At 37.1% G+C, this 15,530-nt stretch overlaps 1 protein-coding gene and 1 long non-coding RNA gene across 4 annotated transcripts in view; both read left to right on the top strand.

The window, feature by feature from the left end:
* LOC126912151 (uncharacterized) overlaps positions 1-15,530 on the top strand; it is an 86,490-nt gene that overhangs the window by 17,461 nt on the left and 53,499 nt on the right. The gene's annotated exons all lie outside the window — the stretch shown is intronic.
* The window catches only part of LOC118267246 (BMP-binding endothelial regulator protein), a 53,758-nt gene that overhangs the window by 23,834 nt on the left and 14,394 nt on the right, over positions 1-15,530 (top strand). For all 3 annotated transcript variants that reach the window (XM_050702820.1, XM_050702819.1, XM_050702818.1), the window contains exons 2-3: positions 2,390-2,555; positions 7,907-8,007. In XM_050702820.1, coding sequence (XP_050558777.1) covers positions 2,471-2,555; positions 7,907-8,007 — 186 coding nt within the window. In that variant the 5' untranslated portion in view covers positions 2,390-2,470. The remainder of the gene's footprint in view (positions 1-2,389; positions 2,556-7,906; positions 8,008-15,530) is intronic.

Raw genomic sequence — 15,530 nt, 5'->3', positions numbered from 1 at the left:
CACACAGGTGACATAAGTCATTATCGTGTGTCCATCTATGATTAATGTAAGTTAAATTGTAAGCAGTCATTAAGTAACAAAGCACTACGATAACATTATATGCGTAGTATGCTAATAACGTGCTTGTTATTCTTATATCAACTTAAACTTTTTATCGCTTCTATTGTCCGATCGGTATTTTCTCGATTAACAACGGGATGATTGACATGTTAGACAAAAAATAAAACAATACTAGTAGCGTATGCGGCCGCTACTGGCTTTTATCAGAGATTCTCGGAGACTGTGGCTTGTGTCATTGGTGTTTTGTTCACTGATCTCCTCTACTTCTCGGAAACTGATTAATATTATCACTGCTGATTCTAGTTTCTAAGAAGACAGACTTCACTTGAGTTTCAATTGTATAAATGCTTCTGCACTCATAAGTTTTTCTTCGACGCGAGTTTTTCTGCCGTCTGCGCCGGATGTAGTACGTCTGTTAATGAAACTTTTATAATTAACTGAAGAATAAATAACATTACATAAAGCCTGTGTAATTATAATTCAAATGGATTCCAACGGTGCGCTTTATTTACTCAACTAGGATTCGTTAACTCATTCCGTGTTAATAAAGCGAACTATGATTTATTTACATTCTACAAAAAGTTTACTGTGTTAAGCGATTCAATTAGGTTTTTGTAAGATTTTTTTTATAAAGTGTGCCTAAAACGCATTACTGAGGAGGATCTTAAACCGGAACTAAGGTAATTGACAATACTCGTGTAGTCAAAAGAGGTAGTGAGTGTGGTTGGATCGCACTCGGTCCCGGCTTCGATGGTCGTGTAAACGCACTTAATATGAACCACTTTTTGCTTGACTGTGTTATTATTAATGAATAAATGCTATATGTCCGAGTACTCGAGGTCAACGTACGTGCGGAATGTTGTAAAAAATGCGTTAAGGACATCAGCCCGGCATTCTATCAAGTGTAGAACCGATGGTCCACTATGTGCGGGGTCATTCATTCTCTCATTAACTTTGAATTATTAATTAGACCATGCCTCGAGATATACACGTTATGGTGTTGTGGCCTACCATAGGTTGCTGTTGTACGACATGCTTACGTGTTTTCTTAAAGCTAAATTTATTATAGCTCAACAGAACTAAGCTTGCAGAATGATCACAATTCAACATCACTTAAAATTTAGTATTAATTTAAATATCATCAGCCAAACTATACGATAATGTTCCCACATAACTTAAAGCCGCAATAACTAAGGATAATTCTTGATATTTATTAAACCATCTCAATAATATGTAGTCTAACTAATATTTAGGGATTTATTAGTGTGACACGTTACACGGTGCCGATTACCTACCCGTATCTTTATTACTGTAGTACGCACGCACGTACGTACGTGTGTCGTTATGTAAACATATTGTATCACACACGATACAAACGAATGTTGTGACTAAGAAAAATAAATAAACATACAAACGAATTTATAAAATAGAAGGAAAATTATGACTTCATCACCTCTTTCAATTTTAGTTTGTATCAGATTCTGACAAAAGTAATCGGGTGATTGACAGTAATGTATTAATAAAATGTTATTTACGTTTGGAAAAACTTGTCGGAAAGACGTGGCTCGGAGGATAAACTAAAAAAAATAAATAACTTCATCGTGGTCCGATGTGAACTGTACCGGTTGATTTTTGCATAAATTCGTTTTTAAGTAGTTTAACTCGGATTTTATTCATTAAAAGTGGATCTGCGAATGATTTATCGAAAGTTTTAAGTGAAGTTTTATAAATGTGGATGTACTATACAGTGATTAGTGTGAGTTTTCAAAGTTATACCATACATAAACAAGACTTTATTATAATTCAAAACTTTTTTGGAAATAAGTGAGGTCTACGCTTGCTACGAATGTCGTAGCCGTAGCGGGATAGACATGTTACACGTAACTCATCCTGTTACATCATTTCAAAGTTATATATTCTAAGCGTTCTCTGTATATTCATTAACTTATATTATACGGAGATTTTCAGTTCTTGAAAACGCTTAGTTTTTACCACGTTATCACGGATGCTACAATTGTGTTTATTACTGAGTGTGTTACGGATGCTGCAATTGTGCGTAGTTTATTGTGACAGTTTAATTATGTGACATTGATTGTGTGATATCTGCCTACCTTTTCTACAACTCTTAGGTCGTATAGTGTTATGCAATGGCGAACAACTTAGTCTTCAAAAGTAGTTTCTTGTTCACAACATAACCTACGAACAGTCATAAACAGTTCTAATTGTATGGATTATCTATTAACATGCGGTTCACAACATGAAAGATGAACTATATCAAATAGCGTAATTGTATGTATTATCTATAAAATGCGTGTTTCCTTGGCTCCAGGTGTTCCGCGTGTGTGGCGTGGCGCGCGAGTGTGATGCACGGCGGGCGGAGCGCTGGTCGCCGGCGCGAGTAGCCGCGACCATGCGGGGCCGAGCCGCACTCGCCGCCGCCCTCATCATCCTCTGCTCGCTACTAAGCACGACCCACGCGTCCTCCGCTGTCATCAGTAAGTACTATTGTTCAACATTTTTATATTAAAGCAAGAAAAAGATACACAAGAAGAATATATAAGTAACTTTTAAACAGCACTTCTATAATATACAATGTGATAGGGGTGTGACTTCTAACCCGTTAAGGCTGAATACTACATCTGAGGGGGAGGGGGTTTAACCCCCCATATTATTTTTTTTGTCGATGAAATTAGATGTAGTACTCAGCCTTAACGGGTTAGAAGTCCCACCCCTATCACATTGTATAGCTAACGTTAATATTTTTATTCAAAATTCGAGGCTTCTACGTTCATTTTTGTTAATAACGGTATCCAAGTTTGTCCTACACGCTTGAAGATAATTAAATCCTGCCGCGATATTCACAGGATAATCTCAATATGAGTTGCTATGCAAAAATTATCAAGCATCCATAGCGATCCCAGCAAGTTTTTAATCCGTTTACAACACAGTGAACCTAACATCTTTGTAAACTAATTGTTTACTAGAGGTAGCTGAGGAAGAAAGCGTTGTTTGCAACAATATATTTAGCTTAACAATAAGGTTCGACAGGTCGATTGCACAAGGCACGACAATTGGTTCGTTGCGAAACTTCGTCCATACCGTTCCCACATAGATCACACATTCGTTCGCCTCTCGATCATGACGCGCATAGTGAACGCAAGCGCACCTTGTTTATAGCTCTAAATCCTGAGATCGTTTGACAGTCAATTAGGTGTCATATTCCAAAACTTTGTTACATTAATGGTTATTTAGTTTTGTTAGTATTTTAATCTTTAACTAAATTCAGAACTAGGGTGTTACAAAATCTTAGATCATTGTTTCCTTAAAAATAGTCCTTCAAGATTTGAATATTTATGATAATATTTACCTATTAATTAATAAAATCTATACAGTATTATGTTAAGTAAAGCTTATTATAATAATACTTGGAGACAAGAAATAGAGATAGATATCAAAATTCCACAAATCGCATAGTAATGATTTATTAACAAAAATTGAGCCACAAAATGAAAGGAATAGAAAAATAATGATATAGAGACCGTAGAAGATTGCTAGTAATTTATCATGAATAGTTTATTATTTGCGTAATATGCCTATACCACTTCATTAGGCGGTATTCAGAAGCCATTGAGATCAAATTGATAATGATAGTCGGTTTCAGGGGTTATATGAATAGGTGCTTAAGATAATATTATCCCTAGGCTTAGAATTACTATCGTCGATCGCTGCAGGAGCAACTTTCTAAAAATTATTCTCATCTAGCCGCCATTAGGTATCCAAGTGGTCGTTAACTGCATATCTGGTAATCGCTTTATGGGTATTTCGCATATACCTTAAATACCTGAAATCTTGCAATTAAATCGCGTGTAAACTGTTTAAAGTACCGTATATTTTCGTTATTTGCATAATTTCTTGTCACTTAACCGGAATAATAATATCATTTAGCGGTAATGGAATATTACTTTAGTACTTTAAGCTCGTATAATACATTAATTTCAAGAATTATGACCGCGCCAAAATATATCGGTTCTGTAACGGTGAGAATAAATTAAATAATAATATCACACTTAAACAATTTTATGGGCTCGATAATTTTCCCGTGTTTATTTACTATATAATGTACATTGTTGTTATTAGCATGTTCTTATACTTAATGACATGGTGTCGGGTTTTTCGGAACATTTTGTTTGAAATATCAGATTACTAATTATAACGTATTGTCAGTCGAACAAAGCCTTGAGAAGCTAACACGTGTTTCATTAAATATATAACACAAGGAGAACTGGTGCAAGAAAACGGATTTAGTGCCATGAATATACATATTTAAAATGAATTGTATCAAACTTTCATAAACGTTAATCAAAAAAGAAATTTTCGTAGCTCTGCTACGACGCTACGATAGGGCCTACGAAAGTACTACGCTCCCAAAATTATTTGTAAAAACGATAAATATCCATTCGATATTTTATTGCTTGAACTATTATATTGTTAAGAGGATTTATAGTTTGACCTTGAATAATATTGTGTATCGATTGTCAATTGGGCCGGCGACGAGTCCGAGTATCACATATCATCTCTATTAAGCCTCTTGATGATACGAATCAATCGAGTTATTATCCAGACACCAGAACGAGTTCATCCAGTAAAGGACAAGTTCAGTGTCGAACTGTGACATTGCATAACGACATTGATTTACGATTAAGGCGCTTATCTACAGGCTGTTATCAACACTCATCTAATATGAGTGCAGAGTGCTAAGGACATGCGTGACGGGAATGTATGTAGGTTAAATAAACTCAAGGGCTCATATTCGTACGATGACAGCTCGTACGTATTTCATTCCTCTTTCACAAATTTTGTTATTATTGTGCAATGTTAGCAAAGGTAACTTCGCGGCTGTTTTCCTCATTAAGGTACGAAAAAGGGTATTATATTACATTCTATTATTAGTTGCTTTAGCTTCTACAATATTGTTCAATATATAAAGGCAGAGTCGGGCTGTTGTAAAAGAAATTAAATTGATATGTTTTCTGAACTGGGAATCGCTTCTAGGGTATTAACAGGTGACCTCTGTATAAACAAGGTAGTCAAGGCAGTTTTGTTAGTATGTAGATTTAATATGTAGATTAAGATTAGTATTGTGGTCGCATGTGCCTACTCCTGGTGGTCGTATTGATCACGTGAACTAGAATTTTACCACGCATTAAATTATACACATCACCATTATAGCTTTAGTATAATTCTCTAACAATATGAATTACCTATCTAATTTGTTAATTTATAATTCAGCAAACTATTTATAAAATCGTTTACCTTGAAAATGGTTCGTTGCTACGAGATATTATGATGAAATGTAAATATACTACGTGTCCACAAAAATCTATAAGGCAGTCACTCGTCCGTATACAATTGAATTGAATGGGTGATTCATTGCTTCTAAATGAAGTTGGTATTTAATTGAAGTACTCGTAACAATGCAGTAATGTGCCCGCGGATTAAAGGAATTTATTCTGTCTGCAAAATGAGTAAATTAAAATATTAGCTGCGAGCAAACATTCGAGAGGAATCCTGCTTCGTAGACGAGCACACATTATGTATTAATTACCTACAAAAATATTGACGCGGCCGCAGGACAGTTCGACTCTGATCCGACCGGTGCCGGTGGCGCCCGATGGCTACGTAATAAGAATGCGGATCCGTGGATCTAAATCAAGGTAACATGTGATCAGACGGCCACGACATCGACATTGCGTCTCGGTGTCGATGTCATCTCTACCAAATATTCTACGCATCCAATAACCACCGACGAAGGGACTTTGTTCTCTCTAAATAGGCACGATCCGACAGAATCTAGGCTGTTTAACGACATGTTTTTACAGATAAATGTATTTGTGATAACCTCGTTGGGAATATTTTTATGATATAACTCATATAACTCTGCTTCTATTTCGCTTCGAAAAACGTGTTTGTACCTACTATGTTACAACGATTTGTTTAGGTTCGTTATATGTTGTGTTGCTATGCGCTGATGTTCGCTGCACTATAATATATGCAAGAATGATGGTTGTATCTAATAATCTTCGAGAACCGTTGTGTAGTTTCCGATTCCGTATTTAAGTAGACAGTATTTTTATACCGAATGTATTCAATATAATAACTCTCCAATTACATTGGAATTTGGCATTTCGAAGGACGACAACATTTGATTAAGCTGTTCTATCAATATTTCTCTTTTTTGCTATTAATATTATTTACAATTATAATCAATTTACTTGACGTAAACATAATGATGGTGAATTTACTTATTCTTAATTTGTTCGATTGCTTATCATAATGAAATAGTTTTGATACTTTCTCTGTTTTGATTTTTGTGTTATCTTTTTGGAACTTTTGTTATCGGTCGTTTGGGTGCTTTAGTAGTGGTAATGGTTGGTTGAATTTGGACTGAATTCGCGTGTACAGTGCAGTGCAGTGTGCGGTGGTATATAGGGCAGTCGTTTCCCACGCATGTTGCTCAAACCGCAGCCTCCTCCGCACTGCTCGTGGTGTTGTGGTGTCGTGGTCATTCGTTCGACACTCGACAGGTATCGTGCGTGATCCTTGCCAGGCTTTCGCTTTGTAACACCAACATTTTATTTATTCAAACCAAATTAATTACCACTTTTTTTTTTTTGAGGGGGAAAATCATCCAATGACTTCTCCCGCCTTGGGCAAGGCGAAAGGGAGTGTCAGACTCTTACTGACTAAAAACCACCCCGTTCCTTCTCCTGCTTTTCGACCCGAAGCCCCGGTAAACCCGCTAGGTAGTCCGCAGCTCCGGATCAGGCATCAGCCCTACTGGGCCCCATCTGTGGTGGTCTGATGGCTCTTTGAGGCGCGCCCGGAACGCGACGCGCCGCACGCACGGGTCTGGATCTGGTCGGGCGGCGAGCTACCCTTGCTCGCCGTCCGCAGGCCCGCACTTACGGTGGCCGGAGATCGTCCCGCGATCCCCTACGCCCGGAGTGTCTCTCGCGACGGCTGGGGCGTGAGGAGGTTTGTTCTCTCACGCGCCCCGCCTCCTCCTTAGCTAGCATGACTGCTTCGCAGAAGGAGGAGACGGCATCCCAGTCCCTCTCGCTCCGCACCATGGCCTGAACCAGTGCCGGGCGCGAGAGAAATTAATTACCACTGGATTACTAAAACTAATCTTTATTTTTAATATTATGTTGTTATTATTACTTAAGTATGTATATTATTGTTATCTGGAACACTTGGCAGCTTTTTATTTCAGTTTGAACATTTTATCTTTATTCATATTTAAGACGTAGAAATAATATATGATAATGCTAAATTATAAGGAAAAAAAACATAGAAAAGTTTCTGAAGCCTTTGTATTCGGTCATGCATACCATATTATGAGAGCTTATCTTTGAAAAGCCATAATCCCATAGCCCACAATTTCACTCAACAACATAAACAAACCTTGCTACAATTACGCAAGTCCGATATTATAGACTCGATAGTCAATAGTCGATACTAAATAACATTGCGTTTGGTTTCAAGTCGAGTTAGTTAAGTTAGTACCAATTACGAGTAGTAAATAAACAATTAACGTTTTGCTTGCATTAAATTCACCGAGGGAAGTGGAAACTATCGTTTTCTTTTCTTCTCCTCTAATAATATCTTCTGATTTATTTCGTTGTGGGATCCAAGACAGTCATTTATGTCCCTGGGACGCGCCGGACTTCAATGTTCCGGTGTTTTCATCGTTGTATCTACTGTAGATCCTGGTTTACAGGAGTTGCAGCGGTATGGGAGGTTGTGGCTTGTCCCAAAAAAAAGTAACGTTTTGCTTTAATTACAGAAGGGCAGCGTGCGCCGTGCTCCAACGAAGGCGAACCTGTTAAGCTGCAGGACGCGAGGCTTGAGCAGAATTGGAGCAGCTGCTTTCGCTGTATTTGTAAGGTGAGACTAGAATTAAGAATATTAAGATAGTGGTTCATACATGTTGATTTAGCTACAAGGAGTTTTGTTCCAGACGAAAAGTATGTGGTGCTTTTAAATATGTTACTTTCTTTTCATATGTAGATAAGACTATTTCTAGAAGATTTCTAGAAATAGTCTAGGACATCCCTGTCCTGTCGGAGTTCACATGCCTTAACTTAGAGTTTTTGTAAGATTCTTCTCATCTTCGTATAGAAAGCATTATAAAATCGAACTTATCATATTGGATGTTTATTATTTTCAATAAACTTATCATTATACTTTTTATTTCTTATAAATTACTAACTTAGTAAAATTTCTATTTAATTTTTATAGAAGATAAAAAAAGGAATTTGTATGGTTAAGGATCACGATTAATACTAATAATAGTAATAAAAAAGTAAATTTAGTTTATTGGCCTATGAACACACCAATTTTTTATTCAGTATACGTATTCTAACCACGTCAGACAAAGGGTCCGAAAAACGAACGACCATTAAACCGAAGGTTAGTCTATTTGCAATTTGCCACCAAAGATTTATTCAAATACCATCGTGATTGAAGTCTGGTCGTGCTTACAAATACCTATAAATGAGTTGATTCACACACGTGCTGGAAAAGCTAATTGAACCGAACACTTAGGTAGCTAGTAACTGCTATATTTATTTTTATTTTTCTTCAAAGTCAAGTCAACATTAAACTATTCCTTAGTAACGATTTTGTATAGAAAACAATTGCTAAGGACTGGGTTAAGTAAAGGGCGGTAAAGGGTTTTAAGTTACTAAGTTTTAAGTAAGTGTTTAAACGAAATTAATGATGTTTCCGTATGAAAACAATGAGAGATACGCCATTAAGTATTGTATAGTGTTGTAAATAAGGACAATTACAACCAACCAATTAATATAGATCCGAGTTTGACCTCATGAATCGAAGTATATAATACTTGACGTTATTAAAATGTCAGTTACGTGTTTTAGGTTAACGACCAGCGAGTAACGTAGTAGATATCATTTGTAAACTATTCTGTGGTTAAAGTGAACTTGGGTTCAAATAAGTTGTTTTAACCTTAGCATAACTTATGTCAATCTGCATTCATATATTCCTATTTCAACAGCCTAATCATCTTAGAGTCGGATTGTAATTGGAATCGGTATCATTTGACATTTGAAACGTTGAGAAAACGTCAGATGAAACTGATTACCATTGAATTTACATGATTCCATCGTTGATTAGAACGACCAGGTGGACTCAGAAGTATGCCTAATATTGTATGCTTTATAATATATTTACAATCAAAAATGAAGGTTTTATTGCAAAGTGATGCATCAGAAATTAATTAAAATAATTGAATAGATAATATTCATAATGTTTATCAATTAACGCCAGGTGCAAGCGGTGTGTTTTACAACAAGGCTCAGAATATAATTAAGAAATTAAAATAACGTAGCCTTCATGAGTGTTGCGAAAGCGACGTCACACATCACTACTTGAGAAATATCGAGTCGACAAACATCGTTCGCTTGGTAACAGCACTATCATCTAACAAGTTACGCACTTATCGATAAATGTATATATAAATGTTAGGTGTGAAATGTGAACAGGAGGATCGTAATTGTCTCTCGGGGTTTACTTATGGGACGTTTGTATGCCTATACGGCGGCCACTGTCACCAAATCAATTTATCACGGCCCATGTACAGCATAATAATGAAATGCCGCGCGTGCGACTAACTCACACCTAGACAATAACTAGCCGTTTGATTAGCGGCCTTCTCGGAATCTGGAATGTGCTTTTATTGTGTTTTAGGAAAGTGATTTTAAGTACATTTTCGATTGGACAAAGAATACTGTCTATATTGGACTGTCTATATTGGACTGTCTAATTGGATTGTCTATATTGGACAGTATTCTTTGTTCATATCCGTCAGTTATAACAATAATGATTTTCCTTAACCCTCAGATTCCAATCGGTATTTTCCGTTAAAATTTTGCTGTGAAAAGTACGTAGTAACAGTTTAAACAGTACCTACCATATTTAGACAGAATCGTGATAATAATTTTGTTTATAAAACATAATGACAAATTAGGAGTTCTATTTAATTATCTCCCACTTAGACTTGCTACGCTATAACCTAATTTGTCTTGAGCTGGAATAAAGTGGTATCTATGTATCTGGACTTGTGCTAATTGTTACTGCAACTCTGTGACGTTTCACGTGCCATCGAAGGACATGGGAAATAACCTGTTATGTCAACTGCACGTCATATATTTGGTTAGTGAACTTGTAACATTTTGTGTACAAGTTAGAGGCATTCTGTACATGGTTGTGTCTATACGCTTTCTTGTTTATTATAATTCCCACGACACATTAGGTTAACTAGCCGAATGAGTAACGACGTCGAGTTAATATGATTTATATGAAGATGTATAAGTCATTTGGTGGTAATTGCGAGTAATGTGTGATGTGCTGGCTGGGCGCGGGCTGCGTCGTGCGCACGCGCGTGCCGGCCCTACTCCCGCCGGGAGCGCGCGCGCCGCCTGTCTGCGCGCTGCAAAAACTGACAATGCGGAACCTCTTGACAAGCACAGCGAGCACAGGAATCCGACGCAACTGTTCCTAACATTCCATTATTATTTATCCCCGACCGCATTCCGCAACATAGATTTTTATTTCTCATAGGTAATTACCCACAGAATCCGCCTTCATCTGGTTAATAAAGTGCCTGTCTCGAATAGAAGTTTAAAGTGTTTGGAATTTCATAAAAGAATAAAAAGTCATAATAAATACGCGATCGGTGCACAGCTGTTGTCGTGGACACGACATCAGTATGTATGTAGGAACATGTCGGCGTACGTAGATATATAATGGTATTTCCCAGCCGATCTCACCTCGTCGGATGACTTGCGCGGAATTCGAAAGCCCATCGCGAGATTTATCGCTTATTCTGAATTAAAATATACATTTGCTTACTTAATGGACATTTTTTGTCACTTGCCACGTAGCGACTACGGGACAAAATGTGGCGGATGGTATTTTTTATGATTTATCAATGTTTTGGACGTCTGATGGAATGTAGGCAGTGAAGGTTAATTGCTTTTTCTTGTATCGACAGTACCAAAGTAAATATTCGGTAGAGTCAAGATTTAAGAGGGCACGAGTGTAGCGGCGAGCGTCATGTTGACCCGAGGGTGCCATTAGTCTTGCTTTTTTATACAAACCAGTAGCCGGTCGATAGCATCTCGCAGCTCCCGCGCACCGCTTACTTTAATGAGGCAAGCCATTTATCGACGCGCGGATTATATGAGACGTACCAATGAACTTAACATCATTATGCTTTGGGAAGTGTGCGACTGCGCGACCGATCCGCTTCGCTACTCCGCGTTGCGTAACACTAAATGGGACCACCATAAAATGTGTGTAAACTTTATCTCTGCATCTACTACGATCGAAAAGTCAATAAATTAGCGACATACCAAACTTGTGATCCAGTTTTACAATTAGCATACGAGATTTAAGATAGGTACCCAAATAACTTGCAAATCATAGTTCGGTGAATAGTTTCAATGCTTTTTTGTTAAATTTATTAATGTCACGACTTTCAGAAAAACGGATTTTGTGGGTAATTGGAATTGTGTGCCTACTCGTACTCGTATTTTTAAAAGGTTTCCACCGCTAACTGGCAATAAAACATTACATTAACTGGCTACGGGCTTGTTCAATTACTGAGTTGTAGCCAATCGTAATAAGTATACAGTTGTTGCTGTCACAGCCCAGCGTATGTTACATAAACTATTCAATGCTCCAAATATCTTCAAGTATCTAAAAAATAATCACTTTGTGTCCTGTCTGCAGTATAACGAGTGATTTACCAATAATACGAATTGATTTATCTATATGTCTTTCGCCCGAGTTGAGCTACTAGTCTACTACATAACTGCAAAACAAACAATTAGTTTAGGACCAGCACGGAACCTAAATAAACAGTTAAATGCTAGTCTACCGTAATAATAGCTCCTGGGTTCCTTCATGACAATATAATTGAATCATGCGCAGTAATTCCTAACGCGGGCTGGCAACGTGTCCGTCTGACTGCTTGATAATTAAGTAATGTTACACGAGATACTATTTTTGTCCTGGCCCTGCAATCTATTAATATCTCATAAATTATATTTTATAGTTACAAGTAAATTGCTAACTCAAGTACCTGTAATGATCGCACGGCGCGCGGCGCGGCTCGACTCGAGCCAGCAACGGCGGCACCCGAGACTATATTCAATAACGAGAGATATTTTAAGATAATTGCTCATAACTTCAAAACCCTTCTGTTATCTCGTATCTGATTCATAACTTATTTACTACAATAATGACTAGGAGGAATTATTTCACGAGTGCTCGGCGGTAACGAGCACCAATGGCGTGGTGCGTGCTTGTGCAGCTTCGCAGAAGTAAATGTTTGGTGACTATCTCGGGGATAATTATGTTTGTAACCTGTGGTAGTTACGTATACGTCGTATTTAAATGTGAAAGTGGGTGTGAGCGGGCGCGGGCGCGGACGCGAGCGCGGGCGCAGGTGGTGGCGAGGCCTTGCCGCGAGCGCGCGCACGGTATGCGGTCGCACCGGTTCTTCTAGCAACGCGTATTTTTTACACGCCACACATCATCGACATTGTTGTTATGTTTTGCTATGATGCAAAAAAATCAAGTTTAATTCAGTTACAGGTATTTACACAGACTTGGAGCCGTTATACTAAGAATCAAAAGCTTTCATTCCTTATCCGCAAATCCGCATCTATTTTAATTATTAATATTTACAGTTGCTGAGTCTGAACCTCTGAACTCGCGTGATTAATTGGAGCCAAGCTTTTAGTGCATATTTGTTGTATGAGTCATATTAGGTCTGTTTGTAGAATTCCTTCTTAACCGCCGAAATATGAAGTGCTTCTACAAACACGGTATTCGTAGTAAAGGACCCGTTTTACGTCAATCACGAATCCTATTTTATTTCTCGGTAGCAGTTTCAGAACATCAAAAAATCATGCGTCAGTAGTGGTTGGTTGTTTATTTAGTTATGGACGGAATAGATAACATTGTTCGCATCAAATGAGTATATCAAAGCGGAGACGAGGCGCGTGTCGCACGCAAAAAATGGTTGTTGTGAAGGCGCCAGCGCTGTCGCGCGCGCACCCACACGCGGCCTTGCAAGCGCCGCGCCGCGCCGCCCCGCCGCCGCGTCGCCCGGGATCATTTACTAGACTAGATACAATTACAGCTTATAAGTACCTGCCTTTAAATGTGTATAATTAGCACTGCATTCTAAACTCGATCAATCTACATAAAAATCATTATATCAAGGATTTGTTCAGATTGTATTGCCCGGTAATTGTCACCTACTGCAAAACGTCTCGGTACTTAAACCTAACTTGGGCACAAACAATTTAAAACTTAGGTATTACTTATATAAGCAACTACTTAAGTACAAGTTAAAAACATGAACGCGCTTTAGAAAACGAGTGGGCTGAAAACTGGATAAGTTTTGTTTTCCTGCTTTGTAACTTACAAGTTATTCGATCCGTGTTGAAAGCTGAAATACTTGGTCAATTTTATATTTTGTGCAAATTAAGTAAAGAGTGAGAAGTCGAGAGTATTTAGTAAAAGATAAATATAATGTGTTTTATATATTCCTGAAAAGGAGAAAGTATTGACATTAGAATGATTCAATACATTAATTTTGCCCTTAGGTAATTATGTTTCGTTTGCTACAATTTCTTATTTAACATTGTTTTCTGCCAAATTTCAGTGTTTTTTTCTATCATATCGTTGTTTGCGGATATAACTATGTTATAATTTTGAAATAACACAATACAATAAAATTAGCGTTACAATATTTCGGCAGTACGTCACATCCTGTATCAGATAGTAGTGTCGTATATCCTCCAAATTTCCGGGAAATTCGCGTAATTTAACGCACACTCACACCCAGGAATGTCATTGAATTATTGAATTATATAATTCCAAGAATACACGGAAACGTGGCAAATAATAACACCAATTAATTAATTTTAATAACAATAAATACGGTCAAAGGAAACACACGTTTTGTTCATAGTAGGTACGTATTAGGTAAATTGCCAATATTGTAATTACAGCGATTGATTAGATCAAGAGGAACCAAGTTGAATATCAGTAACACCTGACACATAGTAAATATCTCTATAGGTAGAAGGAACACCATATTAGTAATACCTAAACCTCAAATTAATTAAGTAAACTGTGATCAGTTTCAAAACCACAAAAATTACCATAAGTAGTTCAAATTTTTCTTGACTTTATTATGAAAACAAATAGTAAAATAGTTTGTTACATACGCTGAGAATTTATTATAAAATCAAAAGCCTGCCGCTATCATCCTCACACGAGTTGAATAATTAAAAGCAAAAAAATAAAAGTCAATTTGTGTAGTACACAGCCGTACCTCTAATGAACGAGCACGAACGGAGATAAGAGGAATCGTATTAGTTGTTTGGAAGGCTGTAGGTATATCTGCGAAAGCCATAAACAAAAAATGTTATTTAATGATATACAGTTGCTAGCTTATTATGGACGTATCTTTATTGCGGTACAACGTATTGGCTGTATCTAAGACACTCCGAAGGTTCACTACACCGGCCACCGATGCGTACGTGATTAAACCAAAACGTAATTTCATTGAAATGCTTGATAATTTCAATCAGCAGTTCTTAGTAGTTATATTACAAGAAATACTGGATGTGTTGTATAAAATGTGGACGTTAACATTCATTTAAAATGTTTATCTCTTAATTTACATAATGGAGTTGCGATCTACACAGACTGCTCGGGGACGGACCTTACGATGATTCTCGTTTAAATTTATGTAAAGCACCTATTTGGTTGCTGTTTCGCGATATTCTGATAAGTACATAAAACATATTATATGCTGAGATAAAATTTAGATTTCCTTGTATTTGAGACCTTATGACACGATCTGTTGTAAATTATGCTTTTAGGCCACATTAAATGGTCCTTAGTTTGAATTATCACCAGGTGTTTTGAGTGGGAGCAAAGTACCGAATCGCATTCAATAAATAATATAAAAAGTTGAGCTATTAAGTGGGAACATTACATTGGCGGTTGCAATACAAGTGCTACCAACGCATTCAAATTCTTCAACGAAAGCGTTGGTATTTAAAGTGACTAAGCACGATATTTCTCAGTCTGCACTACAGTCGATTATCCTTAGAAAAGTTCTATGAAATGTGACGAAATTGCATAGTGACGTGTGTTACCACATTATGCAACTCCGTAGAGCCTCGCAGCATTTGTCATAGACCATCCTTGCTACTAAACACGATTGTATTTTGATACGAACATCTGTTGTATTCATTAGCGCTTTCAACATTCAGAGTAAATAAAAATTGAAATGTCAAATTTATATGTACATATTTTTCCTATATATAAACATTTTATGAATATGTATTTCACTTATT

This window comes from Spodoptera frugiperda, chromosome 23, assembly GCF_023101765.2.
Source record: "Spodoptera frugiperda isolate SF20-4 chromosome 23, AGI-APGP_CSIRO_Sfru_2.0, whole genome shotgun sequence".
Taxonomy (NCBI): Eukaryota; Metazoa; Arthropoda; class Insecta; order Lepidoptera; family Noctuidae; genus Spodoptera; species Spodoptera frugiperda.
Note: the sequence above shows the minus strand (reverse complement) of the source record. Positions and strands in the feature narration are given on the sequence as shown.